At 44.6% G+C, this 16,927-nt stretch overlaps 1 protein-coding gene across 1 annotated transcript in view; it reads left to right on the forward strand.

Annotated features, from left to right (window-relative positions):
- LOC115546747 (serine/threonine-protein phosphatase 2B catalytic subunit alpha isoform) overlaps positions 1-16,429 on the forward strand; it is a 29,219-nt gene extending 12,790 nt beyond the window's left edge. The window contains exons 3-14 of the mRNA XM_030360477.1: positions 1,036-1,160; positions 2,232-2,343; positions 4,295-4,440; positions 5,002-5,141; positions 8,439-8,516; positions 9,229-9,323; positions 9,990-10,115; positions 10,368-10,445; positions 11,526-11,610; positions 12,214-12,311; positions 13,212-13,262; positions 14,180-16,429. Coding sequence (XP_030216337.1) covers positions 1,036-1,160; positions 2,232-2,343; positions 4,295-4,440; positions 5,002-5,141; positions 8,439-8,516; positions 9,229-9,323; positions 9,990-10,115; positions 10,368-10,445; positions 11,526-11,610; positions 12,214-12,311; positions 13,212-13,262; positions 14,180-14,352 — 1,307 coding nt within the window. The 3' untranslated portion in view covers positions 14,353-16,429. The remainder of the gene's footprint in view (positions 1-1,035; positions 1,161-2,231; positions 2,344-4,294; positions 4,441-5,001; positions 5,142-8,438; positions 8,517-9,228; positions 9,324-9,989; positions 10,116-10,367; positions 10,446-11,525; positions 11,611-12,213; positions 12,312-13,211; positions 13,263-14,179) is intronic.
- Positions 16,430-16,927: the final 498 nt, after the last annotated feature.

The raw sequence follows: 16,927 nt of genomic DNA on the forward strand, positions 1-16,927 counted from the left end.
ACCTCCTCACCCGGCCCAGCCCGCCATCGGCGCCACAGCCACTCGCCATCGCTACGTGCGCTTCGACGAGGAGCGTCACCAAGCGCTGCTCGCCGTGCGAGTTGACGTTGGCGCGGAACTCGGCCATCTTTGTTTTGGGGGCCGAGGTCCTCCGCGGCGCCCATTGAGGGTTAGGGTGCCAGCGTTTCCCCCGTTGAATGAACGGGCTGACGGAGCTGGTCGTTTGACACACAACGCCTGATGGGTCCAGAGGAGCTGAGGGGTCGAGGGGCGTCTCCTCTCCCCTCCGACCGATAATCGTACCGTCTCTACGGTCCACTAGCTTCTCTCCAGGCTGTCACACGACCACAGCCGTGGCACGCCGAGCACGCCTCGCATGCAACGTTGGGTGTGCTTGGCATGTGTGCATGCATCGGGGGCTGCGTGGTCGGCTCTCTGTCGTGTGCGAGGAGCCACAGAGATGAGATAGCATGTACACATCAGCTCAAGGAGGCATATTGTATTTATAGATTTTCATATTGTTGATGTGCGTCTACCAATACTAGTACTGCTGCTACTATTACTGCTACTACTACTAATACTACTACCGCTTATATTACTACTGCTTCTACTCATACTATGGCTACTTCTACTACTACTACTACTACTACTACTTTTACGGCTATTACGACTTCTAATATCTTGTCTTGGGGACAACCATGAATTATTATTAATAATTTATTTGAGTGGTATGATGAATATATATTTACCAGTGTGTAGGGACATCCATGTCTATTATTAATATTTACAATAATATATATTATACTGTGCAAGGACATAAATGTGTTTTTATTGTATAATAATAATAATAATAATAATAATATAGATTAATAATAATAATAATACAAATAATCCAGTGTGTGCAGACATCCTTGATTAATGGTAATAATCATGCATCAATAATAATCGTATAACATGTTCTAGTATAAGGGGACATTCGTAGATTCATGTTAATAGCGTATTACTGTAACAATAACAATGATATTTGCGTTCCAGTATGCGGGGACATCCATGGGCAGTTCTTCGACCTCATGAAGCTGTTTGAGGTGGGGGGCTCACCAGCCACCACGCGCTACCTCTTCCTGGGAGACTACGTGGACCGCGGCTACTTCAGCATCGAGGTACGGTTACACACTCTGGGGCTACACCGGTACGGTTTGAGCAGGGGGAAAATGAGGTTTGAGCGCTAACTAGTGGACCGCATGGACTGCATTTATGCAGCACTTTCCTAACCAGTGGGCACTCAAAGCGCTTTACAATATAAATTTCACACGTTCATTCACACATTCACACACCGATGGCGGTGTCAACCGCGTAAGGCCACAGCCAGCTGGTCGGGAGCAGTCAGGGTGAGGCGTGTTCCTCAGGGAAACCTCGACCCTCCGAGCCGGGATTCGAACTAGCAACCCTCCGGTTGCCAGCCAACCCGCGGCACCTCCTGAGCCACATTTCGCCACCACTAGTGCGGCTAACCATGCAAATCAGATTGAGTCCAGCCTTACAAACCCAGTGTGTCTTTACTGAGCTGTGCATAAAGGAACACATGCTCATACAAAAACAAAAACAAATCTGGAAATTCATTAATTCAGCCGGATGAGTTTAAATAAAATGGAAATCAAAGCACATTGTTCCGTTTCGCTCCACCGGTAGAGCAAGGAATTAACACTGCCATGGTATGGGGTTTGATTCCATATCAATTCCAAACTAGTAGAGCAAGGCATTAAAACTGCCATGGTATGGGGTTTGATTCCCACTGGGTATACTCATTTGAAGACACTCATGAAAAAGTGCCTATGAAACAATGTTTATGTATCTAAGGCACCGTCAATACATGCTGGTGACAGTCCTTGAGCAAGATGAATCATCACAAACAAAGGAAATCATGCATAGGAGAAATCATGGACGGTAGTAATAATTCAAGACATGCGTGTCAGTGTAGTGTTCAGCAGGAACTGCTCCCCGAGCTGTCAACAATTTAGTAGAAAGCCATTAGACTAAACATAATGAATATTTTAAGATTTGATCGAGCATGTTACATTATTTATTTAATTTCTGCTTTCATTCAAATGCTTTGATAGCATATGAATGATGAGGATTTATGTGATATTTTTACATTTGCTTTTGCATGTGTGTCTGTTGTCTTAATATGCAAACTAACCCTTTGTATTTGTGTTTTCTTTCTTTCTTTACAGTGTGTGTTATACCTTTGGTCGCTGAAAATCCTTTATCCAAAGACGTTATTTCTACTGAGAGGCAACCATGAATGTAGACATTTGACAGAATACTTCACCTTCAAACAAGAATGTGAGTAACACACGTTGTCAAGCTTGTGATAGCTTGTAATAGCTTGTGATAGCTTCCTCTGTTTCAAGACCCCGGATGACAACGACGTGTGTACATCTTTATAAATAGTTTTATACATAAAGGAGAGATTCTTCTGAGCTGGAGAGCAGCTAGGAACCACAGCGGGGAATATCACTCTGAATCATGTTTCCTGGTTCACTTCCTGTCCTTTATTATTTAGCTTTCCTCCTTGTTTTGTTTACTCCTGTCTCTTTTTCCTCTCTCCTCTCCTCCTTTATGTCCTCCTTTCTCTCCTCGTTTCAACTCTCCATTTGCTTTTTGTCTCTTTTCTCCTACCTTTTTTGCCTATTTTCTCCTCCACTCTCCCACTTTATCCATCTCACCTTTCCTCCATTTTCTCTCCCTCTTTTCCATCCTCTCCTCTCACCACTACCATGTCCTCTCCTCCATTCTATCATCTCTCCTCGTTTTTCTCCTCCTCTCCTCCCTCCTCTCCTCCACTCTCTCCTCCCTCCTTCCTCCCTCCTCTCCTCCTCCCCTCCTCTCCTCCCTCCTCTCCTCCTCCACTCTCCTCCCTCCTCTCCTCCTCCCTCCTCTCCTCCCCCTCATCCTCCTCCCCCTCTCCTCCTCCCTCCTCTCCTCCCTCCTCTCCTCCCCCCTCTCCTCCTCCCCCTCTCCTCCTCCCTCCTCTCCTCCCTCCTCTCCTCCCCCCTCTCCTCCTCCCCCCCTCCTCCTCCTCCTCCTCTCCTCCCTCCTCTCCTCCACCCTCTCCTCCTCCCTCCTCTCCTCCACTCTCTCCTCCCCCCCCTCCTCCACTCTCTCCTCCCTCCTCTCTCTCCTCCCTCCTCTCCTCCCTCATCTCCTCCCCTCTCCTCGTCTCCTCCCCCTCTCCTCCCTCTCTCCTCGTCTCCTCCCCCTCTCCTCCCTCATCTCCTCCCCTCTCCTCCTCTGGTTGTGTCTCCTCCCCTCTCCTCCTCTGGTCGTGTCTCCTCCCCCCTCTCCTCCCTCCTCCCCTCCCCTCTCCTCCTCTGGTCGTGTCTCCTCCCCCCTCTCCTCCCTCCTCTCCTCCCCTCTCCTCCTCTGGTCGTGTCCCGTGCGATGCGGTTTTCTCACACTGCTGTGGATTGTATCCAGAACTGGCTACTCTGTATTTCAGTTCGACTATTATACGTGGGTTTGTAAAAAGAGAGGAAAAGAGGAAAACAGTCCATATGGTTAGGATGTTCATCAAATATGAATAGCCCAGGCCAGTCTTTACCCTTTAACGCCATGAGCTTTGAAAGATGCGTGTGATAAGAAAAGACAGGAGAGAGGAGAGTAGGTCAGCTCACAGGAAACACAATCAGGACATTATCGCTCCTCAAAAGAAGGTCGCCTGGTAAAACTCACTCCACACAGCAGCTAAATGTAGCCCCGCTCCGACGTTAGGATGAAAGGGTGAATTCACCCCTCTGCCTCCTCTTACCTCTCCTGTACACCTCAGACTCAATGGCAAAGTAGAAATCATTTAAAGTAAGGAATCCTATTTGTCTTGGTTGACACAGTATGAGATAATGCATCAATGAACAGTTTTCAAAGTCGTGAGGTTGGTGGTGCAGGATAGTTTCAGAGTTATGGTGTTTGACTTTTGTTATGGTGTTTGACCCAGTTGAAAGGTTCTTGGTGCAATTCCCAACGTCCACAGTCTGCATTCCTGAGCAAGATGCCCTTGCCCCCTACCTGCTCACGATTGTACTAAAAGTAACAACATAATGTTTTGTGTGATACATAACGGTTAATTCATGGGTCGAACTAACAGCTAGGGTGCTATTACGGCGCTGGTGTAACATCATGGGGGAAAGGTATTAGCAGTACATGATCTAGCAGGCCAGATCCGCTTTAGACTTCACTCCTTGACAGAAGTGTTGGATGCGTGTTCCCCTTGGACATTTCTGCCCCCTCCCTGCCGCAGGTAAGATTAAGTACTCGGAGCAGGTGTACGACGCCTGCATGGATGCGTTTGACTGCCTGCCCCTGGCCGCGCTCATGAACCAGCAGTTCCTGTGCGTGCACGGAGGCCTCTCACCTGAGATACACACCCTAGACGACATCAAGAAGGTCGGTGTGTTCGTTAAATGAGTGCTTGTGAAATGTGTCTGACGTCAAATGGATGTAACCCTTTACCTGCCTCTGCCGTCAATGAATTTACAACACAAACGTTAAAGGTGACATATCATGCCACCAGGTCTGGGTGAGACTAGCCGTTACAAGACGTTTTGAAACTCTGCCTCTTCTAACGTTCCAAGTGGGCGTGTCCACCTAAATGTATGCTGGATAGATCAGTCTACCTGCCTACCCAGCGGACTGTAGCAAACGTTGATCCTCTATACATACATCTAGGTGGACACATGTCGGTTTTTCAAAACGGCTACTAATGGGTGATCAAACCCACACCTGGTGGAATAATATGTCCCCTTTAAGGCAATGACCGGAAATGTTACTTGGTCTTCAGCAGGCAAATTGCAGGTGCAGATCCATGACCCCATGCAGGAAATGTTCGGGAACATTTGCTCTCAATCCTAAGCCCCTTCAATGTCTGTGTCTCTGAACAGAGCGTACATTTGTATGCTGAGCCTTTAACCAAACCAACCCCCTACCACTCCCCCCCTCTGTGTGTAGCTGGACAGGTTTAAGGAGCCCCCTGCCTTCGGCCCCATGTGCGACCTGCTGTGGTCGGACCCGTTGGAGGACTACGGCAACGAGAAGACCCAAGACTTCTTCACACACAACTCAGTCCGCGGCTGCTCCTACTTCTACAGGTGAGATCCGTCTTCACATGGTGTTCACACTGTCTTCACACCCTCTTCACACCATCTTCGCGTTGTCCTCACCCACACCTGGTTCTCCCCTTGGGGTCCGTCGGTCTTAATCAAAGTTTCATCAGGAGTTCTAGTCACCAGAAAGTTTCCGGTTTGATAAGATGAATGGATTGATAGATGGATAGATAGAAAGATGGATGGATTAATGGATGATAGATGGATAGATAGATAGATAGATAGATAGATAGATAGATAGATAGATAGATAGATAGATAGATAGATAGATAGATAGATAGATAGATAGATAGATAGATAGATAGATAGATAGATAGATAGATAGATAGATAGATAGATAGATAGAGAGATAGAGAGATAGAGAGATAGAGAGATAGAGAGATAGAGAGATAGATAGATAGATAGATAGATAGATAGATAGATAGATAGATAGATAGATAGATAGATAGATAGATAGATAGATAGATAGATAGATAGATAGATAGATAGATAGATAGATAGATAGATAGATAGATAGATAGATAGATAGATAGATAGATAGATAGATGGATGGATGGATGGATGGATTAATGGATGATAGCTGGGTGATAGATGGATGGCTGGATGGATAGTTTTGTTCAAACTTTTGATGCGGTATCTCCTTCATTAAGTTGCTTGCTGGTGGGAATGTCCTGACCTATATAACCACATGTGGGAACACACACACACACACACACACACACACACACACACACACACACACACACACACACACACACACACACACACACACACACACACACTGTTCTACACACCCACACACACATACATTCACATCCGCACACACAGTGGGCACTTAACACATCATTATGGGTGCATTCCCCAAAGTAATAGATAAAAGTGGCCACAAAACTAGGTTGGCATCTCTATATAAGTACAATCACTGCAGTGCCACAGTACTTATACTGCAGTAGGTCATACTACGTAACGCAGTACTTATACTGCAGTAGGTCTCAGTATATAAGATAATGCAGTACTATTACTGCAGAAGCTTACACTACAGAATGCAGTACTATTACTACAATACACAGTACTTTCAACGCAAGAGGAAATACTCTGTAATGCAGTGCTAATACTACATACCAAAGTGCTATTACTGCCGTAGATCATACTATATAGCACAGTACTATCAATGCAAAAGGTCATCCTACATAATGCAGTACTATTACTGCAGTAGTTCATACTATATAACACGCTACTATCAATGCACCAGGCAATACTACATAAACAGTACTATCAATGCAGTAGTCCATACTACATAGCACTATACTACCAATGCAGTACACTAGGTCATACTACATAACACAATACTGCCAATGCAGTACAATAGGTCATTCTGCATAACAAAGTACTGTCAATGCAGTAGGTCATACTGCATAACGCAAATCTATAGCTGCAGTACACAGTACTTTCACCTTAGTAGGCAACAGTACGTAAAACAACACTGTCCCTGCAGTACACGGATGTATAACCACAGTAGGTCGAGCTCCACCACATGCACACTGCAGTACACGGTACTATCTCTGCAGTACACAGTACTATTCCCGCAGCGGGTCATACTGTATAAAAGAGTATTCTCTTGAAAGCTACAGAGCCCGATAGCTCTGCTGGCGTTCATCCAGTTTGGCTAGTCATAGACCATCATATTTTAACACATTCCCTCTCAGCGTTTAAAATTCACATTCAGGCCGGTTGAGTTGTTATGTAAGCAGCGGAGAAAGCGTTTTGTAATAACTTTAGCGTTACTGTATTCTCTGGCTACCGCAGGAGGCTTCAGGCCTGTGGAGAATATACTGTGTGTAGGTTCTGCTATGATTTCTTATGTCTTTTATTATTTCTTTCTTTTTGGTTTCCTTTTTCCTTTGTGTCTTTCTTTCTTTATTCCTTTATTTATTTGTTACCTTCCTTGGAAATCATACTGCAGCATTTCTCAGTAAAAAATTGCCTGTAACCAAACAACATCATTTGTAATATCGCAATGAACATTCACAATAACTAACAAGACAGCCGCTCACCATATTTCAGGGAAATGGTTACAGCAGTACAGCTTTCAATATTGTTATAACATCACATCCATTCAATGATTCCCACAGTCAGAGTATCATGCACTGCTATCATGCACTGCTAAGAATACCAAACCTTTCCTCACCCTCCGTCTCAACCTCTTCCTTGTCTTTCTCTCCCTCTCTCTCTCTCTCTCTGTATTTCTGTGTGGGTGTATCTTACTGACAACATTTACATCATCACAAATTACTCTGAAAGAGCTTTGATCATCAATATATTTGATGATATATATTACCCGTTCATGAATCCAGCACTTTAATCACCTACACCATATAAAACAATAGTCAAAATCAACATTACTAACCATATCGTGATGACCATCATCCAATGGGCGTGTAGGGAATCGTCATGTGACCTCTTGTTTTAGTTCTAATAGGAAGAGGCAGTGTGCCGTACAGCGTCACAGGGGCGAGAGCGTTGTCTCGGCAGGCAGCAGGGAGGGTCGAGTTGTTTTTCTCCCAGCGTAAACCCCCCAGCGCCTGAATATTTAAAAGCGCTTGTGAAACTTTGATGTGACTGGGTGGCACTGACTCCAAGGGAGGGAGGGGGGAGGGGCATGTTGCAGGATAGGACAGAATGGAAGCAGTGGCGTAACTATCGGTATCAGGGTATGCGGGCGCGTACGGGCCCGGGCCAATCAGGGGCCCTGATTGGCCCCCCCCCCCCCCCCCCCGTCAACAATCGTAACGAAGCCCCCCGGGGGGGGGGGGGCCCGCCTTGAATATCCTGCATACGTCGTTGCCTAGTTACGCCACTGAATGGAAGGGAGGGTCAAAGTAAAGCGTTGCACGATAGCTTTTGTTTAATGTCTGAGGGAGCACATTTAATATTATATGAGGTACCAATAAGCTTTTATTCAAAGCCTATTGAAGTGAAGTTTTAATTTTGAGACATTGAGGTGCAAGTAGGAGTTAAGGGGAGCCTTTGCACTTGAATGCCTACTGGTAGACTAAGGACATCGGGAATCGAACTTGGTAGCTTCCGGCTGGGAGTCGAAAAGCCAAAACACTGCACCATCCTGCCCCCATTCCATTCACTAATGTTCAGGAAACATTAAGAAAAACTACTTTATTCGTCCAGTCATATTCGACGAGCAGCCAGCCAATGGGAAGGGAGTATTTACCCAGGAAAATGTCCAACCAAGGCTGTCTGAACCAATGGCGTCCTCTGTCCCCACAGCTACCCGGCTGTCTGCGAGTTTCTGCAGAGCAACAACTTGTTATCAGTGATCCGCGCGCATGAGGCCCAGGATGCTGGGTAGGTCCACGCGCACGCACACACACACACACACACACACACACACACACACACACACACACACACACACACACACACACACATACACACACACACACACACACACACACACACACACTACACACACACACACACACTTACACACACACACACACACGCACTTACACACATGCATTCACAAACACACATGCGCACATACAGACACAATCTCTCACGCATATACACGCTAACACGGACACACACACATGCACACAAACACACACAAACACACTAACCCACATATCAGCACGCTAACACACTTACAGTCACACGTACACACACACACAAACACACACACATGCACACTAACAAGTACACATTGACACACACTCTAACACACACTTAGACATAGTGACTCAATAATTGCACAGTAGAATAAAAGTCTATGAAAAGTAAATGTGTCCTGACAATATTTCATCTCGCTATCCAATTGTAAATTTTTTAACAAAAACATGAATCCCATTGCTAACCGTGTGTCCACAACAAAGAAGGCCTCATATTCACGCCTGTAATATTCCATCTCTGTATAAAAGATAAATCATAATAACTGTGAATTGAATATAATAATTGTGAATTATACAATGATAACATGAGCCAATAACGGCAAGCTGGTGACTGGATGACAAGCGTGAATATAAATCGTATACATCTATATATGTTGTTGTGATGGTAGTTACCGGATGTACCGCAAGAGCCAGACGACTGGCTTCCCTTCACTCATCACCATCTTCTCCGCTCCCAACTACCTGGATGTTTACAACAACAAAGGTCAGACACACTCTGTTTGTGCTGTACGCTTTGGATTGTAGAGCAAAACATAGAATCGTTAAATCTGCTCTTATTATGCATTTTTATAATTGATTTATACGCCTGTTACACTCATTCCCTTGTCCTTATCGTGCTTTTCTGATGTACCACAACCTTAGACAGCATTGTATTATTTACTATAATTATTATAAATGATCGTGGAAGCAGCCAGTTGGAGTAGTAACAGTGTAGGGCCCTCATAGTCATTGCAGCCTGGTTGTCGTCAGGAGCTACAAAGCAATCTCTTCAAACAAACGTCTGTTCCAGTTACATTTGATTGTGTTGAGTCCGGTTCCGTTTTGTCCGGTTCTGTGGCTGTGTCCTGGTTTCCATGGAGATGTGGATGGCGAGCGTGGGTGGGGGCTGTCGGGATCGCTGACTGTGCATGTGGCTTAATATCTCTCGATATAACGGCGTCATCCTGGACTTACTGGCGCCATCTGGTGGCGATTCGTTTGCAAATTGTACACTATTGCTCGTCTAGGGCCTCCTATTATACGTGTTAAAAAACAAAATAATATTTTAGAATGAAAATGTGTGATAAATCTTTTACATATAACTGTGTTGTACATATATATATAATATGTAATGTTTGTTTTCACCGTCCGTCCCCTGCTCTCTCTGTAGCCGCTGTTCTCAAGTACGAGAACAACGTAATGAACATCAGACAGTTCAACTGCTCCCCGCATCCCTATTGGCTGCCCAACTTCATGGACGTCTTTACTTGGTCCCTCCCCTTTGTTGGAGAGAAAGGTATAGGTTACCACTGAATCATCCATCAATCATTTGATAGTGTTTTCAGATAAAACAATGAAGTTACCAATGAGCCAAGACTCAACTCAAATTCTAGTTTTGTAATTAACTGAAACAGAGAAAGCTACAGGATATTTGCATTTATGAAGCAACAAACTAGCTTATTTTTACCGGACAGGATTGCACATATGATTTAAAGAGAAAAAGAACTGTCTGACAGCGACCTAACTTGTGTGTGTGTGTGTCCTTCAGTCACAGAGATGCTGGTCAACGTGTTGAGTATCTGCTCCGACGACGAGCTCATGAACGACGAGGAGGAGATCTTCGACGGTAAGTGTCGAGGAAAAACTCATCCTGATAATAATATCCCAAATGCTACAGACTTTGTTCACATTGCTACAAGCTGATTCACCCGGCCTTTGTATCAATGATGCTTGCACCTTAAAAATGCTCCCTTCCTCTCCAATGAAGGGTTTCATGTTAGTTAGCATTCACAGCTGTGCATTTATATTTAGTGGACATTGCTGACGCTTTTATCCAAATAATCCATTCATTCACACATAGGGCAGAGGCGACCACGTAGGGCGACAGCAAGCTGGTCAGGAGAAGTGAGGGTTAGGCAGTTACGGTCACAAGTCAACCCGCTCTACCTCCTGAGCTACTGCCGCCCAACAACACAATAAAGTTAACTATAGCAACGAAGTCCGATACTGAGACCATGCCAATCTCCTGACTTCTTTATCTTGTCGATTCCTTTGGTTGTCTTGCACTCTGCCAGACAACACTGCCCCTGATGTGAAAGGTTCCCAGTAAGAATCATGTACATCCATTGTCTCGCTGAGGGTGCTCAGTAAATACTGCCTCAGTGTCTTCCATGGCCATTGAATCAAATACTTTGTTGTTAAGTAGTGTCAGTTGGTTCTTTGACACTAACTTACTTATTACTACAATGAATCATTTTGCATCAGTAAAAACTTAACTCAAACTCCTTAATACTCAAACGTGCTATGATGTGTTGTGTTGTGCTGTGATGTGCTGTGTTTTGTTGAGATTTGTTGTGTTGTGATGTGTTGTGATGGGGTTGTGATGTGTTTCTATGTTATGATATGTTTGATGGGTTGTGATGTGTTTCTATGTCATGATATGTTGCTATGGGTTCTGATGTGTTGTGTTGTGATGTGTTGTGTTATGATATGTTATGATATGTTGTGATGTGCTATGATGTGTTGTGTTGTGCTGTGATGTGCTGTGTTTTGTTGAGATTTGTTGTGTTGTGATGTGTTGTGATGGGGTTGTGATGGGTTTCCATGTAATGAAATGTTGCTATGTGTTGTGATGTGTTTCTACGCTATGATATGTTGTGATGGGTTAGGATGCATGCATAGTGATGTTATGCTAATTGTTTTGCAGCAAACGCCGCCGCAGCCCGCAAGGAGGTGATCAAGAATAAGATCCGAGCCATCGGGAAGATGGCCAAGATGTTCTCTGTGCTCAGGTGAGAGAGACAGAGAGGAACAGAGAGAGGGACAGAGATAATGAGTTGGTGTGCTTGTTTGTTGTGTGTGTGCCTGTGCAGCAGGTCTGTGTGTTCGGGTTCGGGTCAGGCTGTCGTAGTTGGGCTTAGGTCTTGTTTTCGAATGTATCATGGTGGTATTGGTGCAGCTGACTGTGTGTGCTTGCATTCATGCGTTATTTCTGCTTTCTTGTGTGTGTGTTTGTGTGTGTGTGTGTGTGTGTGTGTGTGTGTGTGTGTGTGTGTGTGTGTGTGTGTGTGTGTGTGTGTGTGTGTGTGTGTGTGTGTGTGTGTGTGTGTGTGTGTGTGTGTGTGTGTTTGTGTGTGTGTGTGTGTGTGTGTGTGTGTATGTGTCTGCGTGTGTGCGTGTGTGTGTGTGTGTGTGTGTGTGTGTGTGTGTGTGTGTGTGTGTGTGTGTGTGTGTGTGTGTGTGTGCGTGTGTGTGTGTGTGTGTGTGTGTGTGTGTGTGTGTGTGTGTTGTGTGTGTGTGTGTGTGTGTGTGTGTGTTGCCTTTGCTTGCGTGTATGTATGTGTGTGTGTTGCAGTACGGGTACTGGTTCCATCACTGTGGTTGTTTTGTTCCAGGGAGGAGAGTGAGAACGTGCTGACCCTGAAGGGCCTGACGCCCACTGGCATGCTGCCCAGCGGTGTCCTCGCTGGGGGGGCAGAGACCCTGCAGAGCGGTGAGACACCACCACCACCACCACCACCACCTCCACCTCCAGAACCTGTCCCTTATATACAGTCTGTATACAAGGGGTTAGGGGTTAGAGCTGCTGCACAGCCACAGCCACCGCCGCTTATACACAGCACTCCTTTCTGTGTCTCTACCTCGCTCGCCCTCTACCTCTCCCTCTCTTTGTCTCTAGCTCTCTGACCGGCTGTCTGTGTCAATTCAGTTCAAGTCAATGAATTTCCCCAGTAAAAATCGACAGGCAATGCTCTCTGCCTCCATTGCTCTAGCTCTCTAGCCAAAACGGAGTACAATTAATATTTTCACATTTAGTGAGCATAGTGTGGCCTAACTCTCACTGGTTTGTTTCCTTTCTCTCTATATATCTCTCTATGTGTGCCTTTCTCTCTATGTCTCGTTCAATCTCTTTGTCTCTCTCTCTCGCTCTCTTTCCCATGCTCTGTATGTCTCCCTCTATCTCCCATTCCCTTCTCTCTGTCTCTCTCTCAGTGTTTCTCTCTGTATGTCTCTCTATCTTTGTCTATTTCTCTGTCTCTCTGACTCTTTCTGTCTATCTCTGTCTATGTCTCTCTCTCTCTCTCTCTCTCTCTCTCTCTCCCTCTCTCTCTCTCTCTCTCTCTCTCTCTCTCTCTCTCTCTCTCTCTCTCTCTCTCTCTCTCTCTCTCCTTCCCTGTCTCCATTTATGTAAAAACAGTCTCAGAAATTGAATTATAACAAATATGTCAACTGTTGCTAAGTGAGAGTTCATTCTTGGCTTATCGTATAGATCTAGCCTGCTCAGTGCATTCAGCTCAGCCTGTTTGAAGCATTTACATGTCTTGTTTTAACCCTTTCCTCCTACTCCTCCTCTTCCTCCTCTCCTCATCTCCTTCTCTCCTCTCCTCTACAGCCACTATCGAGGCCATAGAAGCGATTGAGCCAGAGCCAGAAGACTCAGAAGGTAAATATGTTGTTTTCGAGTCAAAATGTTCCGTCTATACAGCTTTTTCCAAAACCGCTATCCATCCACACTGAACCGTCAGCTAAAACCTTCTCTCATTCCAAGACCACTTGAGCTGGATGACATTATAATTGAGTTTAATGTGTTCAGGGACGACAACAGACACAGACACATTATATTATTTGTGCGACAAGTCATTAGAATGCATTGCATTATATAACTTGTTACGTAGTTTATGCTATTGGCAATAGCTGTCCCTAGATAAGATGAGATCTGACCAATGTTCTAACATAAATACAACAGTTAATATACAAAACAATAAAAAAAAATGCCAGCTGATGTCTGCATGCCATTTGAATTCTACGTCATTGTTTTCGGTAAAGAAGAAACTGGCTAAACAAAGCCAAAATGGAGTACAATTAATATTTTCACATTTAGTGAGCATAGTGTGGCCTAACTCTCACTGGTTTGTTTCCTTTCTCTCTCTATATCTCTCTCTATGTGCCTTCCTCTCTATGTCTCGTTCAATCTCTTTGTTTCTTTTTTCCCATCTCTCTCTCGCTCTTCCCCTCGCTCTGTATGTCTCCCTCTATCTCCCCTTCCCTTATCTACGTCTCTCTCTCAATGAGTTTCTCTCTCTATGTCTATCTTTGTCTATTTCTCTCTCTCTCTGACTCTCTCTCTCCCTCTCTCTCTCTCTCTCTCTCTCTCTCTCTCTCTCTCTCTCTCTCTCTCTCTCTCTCTCTCTCTCTCTCTCTCTCTCAATGTGTTTCTCTCTCTCTGACTCTCTCTCTCTCTCTCTCTCTCTCTCTCTCTCTGACTCTCTCTCTCTCTCTCTCTCTCTCTCTCTCTCTCTCTCTCTCTCTCTCTCTCTCTCTCTCTCTCTCTCTCTCTCTCTCTCCTTCTCTACCCGCCAGGGCGTGGCTTCTCGCTGAAGATCAACTGCTTCGCGGATGCCAAGGGTCTGGACCGTATCAACGAGCGCATGCCCCCCCGCCGGGAGGGCGGCGGCCGCGTCGTCGTCGTCGCGGGCAGCAAGACCATCGCGCCGGAGGCCAACGGCACCGACGACGGCAGCGGGCTGGAGTGACGACCGCGCGGTCGCTGCTGCTGCTGCTGCTGCCGCCGCCGCCGCCACAACGCCGCTGCTGCCGCGCGGTTGCCGCGGTGTTTGCGTCGCTGTTGTTTGAGAACCCTCAGAACCCCCTGTGCTGCCTGACGCGCTACGCCGCAGCACTTATTACAACGCCTCAGAGAACCCAGACAGAAACCAAAACGGGCGGACAGAACACTCACACACTCTCTCTCTCTCTCTCAAAAACCTAGAAACCCATCAAACTTATTTAGAAAATATACACAAACAAAACAACCTTGCATCTGGCCACTGCGTGGATACAAGGCCAAGCTTTGACGACCTAGTACTCTTATCGGGGCCTGAGGAGCCAATAGGGGCTATGGAGGTGGATGTGATTGGCTGGAGGGCTGCGGTTTGTCTGTTGGATGGCTCACTGATTCGCTAGAGACGACAGAGTGACCGGAATTCCACACGAGTTCTCTCAACTGTCAGGCAAACATAAGAACCCATGAATCATCTCACCATTTCATCCACTGTTTACTAAGATCATCGACAAATTTGTGTCATCTGGAGAAAAGAAAAGAAAATTGTGTTATTATTATTGCGCATCTTTTGATAGTATTGTTAAATATAACTGGAAGAAAAAAAACTTGAGTACCATTGAGGACTGTGTACCTTTTGCAACGTGAAGTCAGAACTTACCAGAGGACTGGAATTGATTGATTTTTTTCTGGTAGGATGGCACTAATGTATGAGGGAAGAGGCCATTGAGCATGTTTTACAGTCTGTGACCAGTCCACCAAAACAAAACTGCCAAGGTGTTGAACCCGCACCCTCTCTCTCACTAGAGTGGGTATCAAATCTGTGCTCTGCTGTTGCTCTCAACGTCCCTCCATCGTCATCAGCCTCACCGACATCATCATCAGAGAAAGTGTGAAGTGGGCCTGATTCGTACCTCGGTTCACCAGTCCCTGATAACCTGCTAGAGAAACACCCTGTGATTGAGTTCCTCTTCTGCCTCTGAAGAAGTTAAACATTTCAGCGGGTCTAGTTTTTCCTCTGCTGTTTGGACAGTTGGCCACAAGGCCCAACCGACCAACTGCTTTGCCCAGGCAAAAGGAGGAGTTCCTATGCTTTGAAGTGATTGGAAGTGTTGTGGACACAACCTCCCCTCTCCTCCTTTACTTTTCTCAAGAAGAAGAAAGAATCCGATCAGTGTTCCTTCTTGAATGAGGGCACATTTGGACAGGCTACGGAAAAATTACAACGCCATACTCTAGATGCTTGGCTCTGACGCAAACCAGAAAGACATTCTGGGGTTTCAACTGAAATTTGTGAATGTATAAAAACCTAAACATAAAATACGAAAGCTATGACCCTGGTACCAACCACTACCTGCGTCGCTTCTGCTGCGTAGCGTCCGAAGTAAAAAGAAAAGGGGGAGTTTGGGCATTTCCTGTCATGTGATGCACTGACTTTTTTCAGAGGCTTTTAATGCACTTCAAAGTTTTGATGATATTTTCAAAGAATACTCATTCTAATTATTTATTTAGACTAATTTAATATCAATAATCATGACCTCCAAATGCAACGAGACTTGAGGATCTTGGAGGACCTTTATCACAGGAAATAAAATAAAAAGCGTGCACTTCGATAATTACCTTATGGAAATACAATTCAACTACGTTTCAAATGGAAAATATATATGATAATATATATGTTTCAGAACTTGAACTCCATAAAGTTTATTTTTACTGCATGTTTGTTTGTTTTGAGTTTGCTCTGATAGTGAATAGAGAATAATGAGAGAGTATATTCATCTGAAAATAGTAGCCTTCCCTCGATAAACGGTCAGCAATGGCTGGCTTTGGCTATGAAGCCGTTAAGGGAGCTACCTACTCATTCACAGTCCCACCTCATCTAAGATACTATATGCTACACCCTAAAACGCCGCAAGGGGGTGCTAAAGTTACAGAGACAAGAGACACAGAACTGCAGCAAAAATACAACAATACACAAACATTTAAATACGATGCTATTAAGAAATACATAGAATAGGGGACACTGGAAGGGTTTTCATCTCTGAGGAATACGCAAAAATGACACATGCTGCCACATACATTTTTAGAATTTCCAGCAGTGAATATTTTTTGTACTTTATATTTCATCTTTCTATTTAATCACAGAAGTATATTAATTGTAACGATGAACAATTATGAAAAACAGTGGTTTTTAACACAGCATCTACGGTATGGAACGCATCAACGCATGCAATCAAGTTCCTAATTGTAATGTGATATTCTAATTGTGATAATTGTGTTTCAAAATAGTAAAACTTGAATTATTTTCTTTTTGAACTATATTTGTAAAGTTATATCTGTCTTGGTTTTTTATACATGTTTTTATGGCTTTTTTTCTTTTTTTTCTTTTTTTTTCGTTGAAATATTATTTATTAATTTATTTTTAATTATGTAGGACTATTTATTCATAACCAATGTTTTTTCATATCATTCTGTATATGGGGAAACACAAGTTTGAGGTTTAACGCCTTACGTTCTCTTCTTTGGTTGTTTTGGTATACACAGGTTGT

Source organism: Gadus morhua, chromosome 7 (assembly GCF_902167405.1).
Source record: "Gadus morhua chromosome 7, gadMor3.0, whole genome shotgun sequence".
Classification (NCBI taxonomy): domain Eukaryota; kingdom Metazoa; phylum Chordata; class Actinopteri; order Gadiformes; family Gadidae; genus Gadus; species Gadus morhua.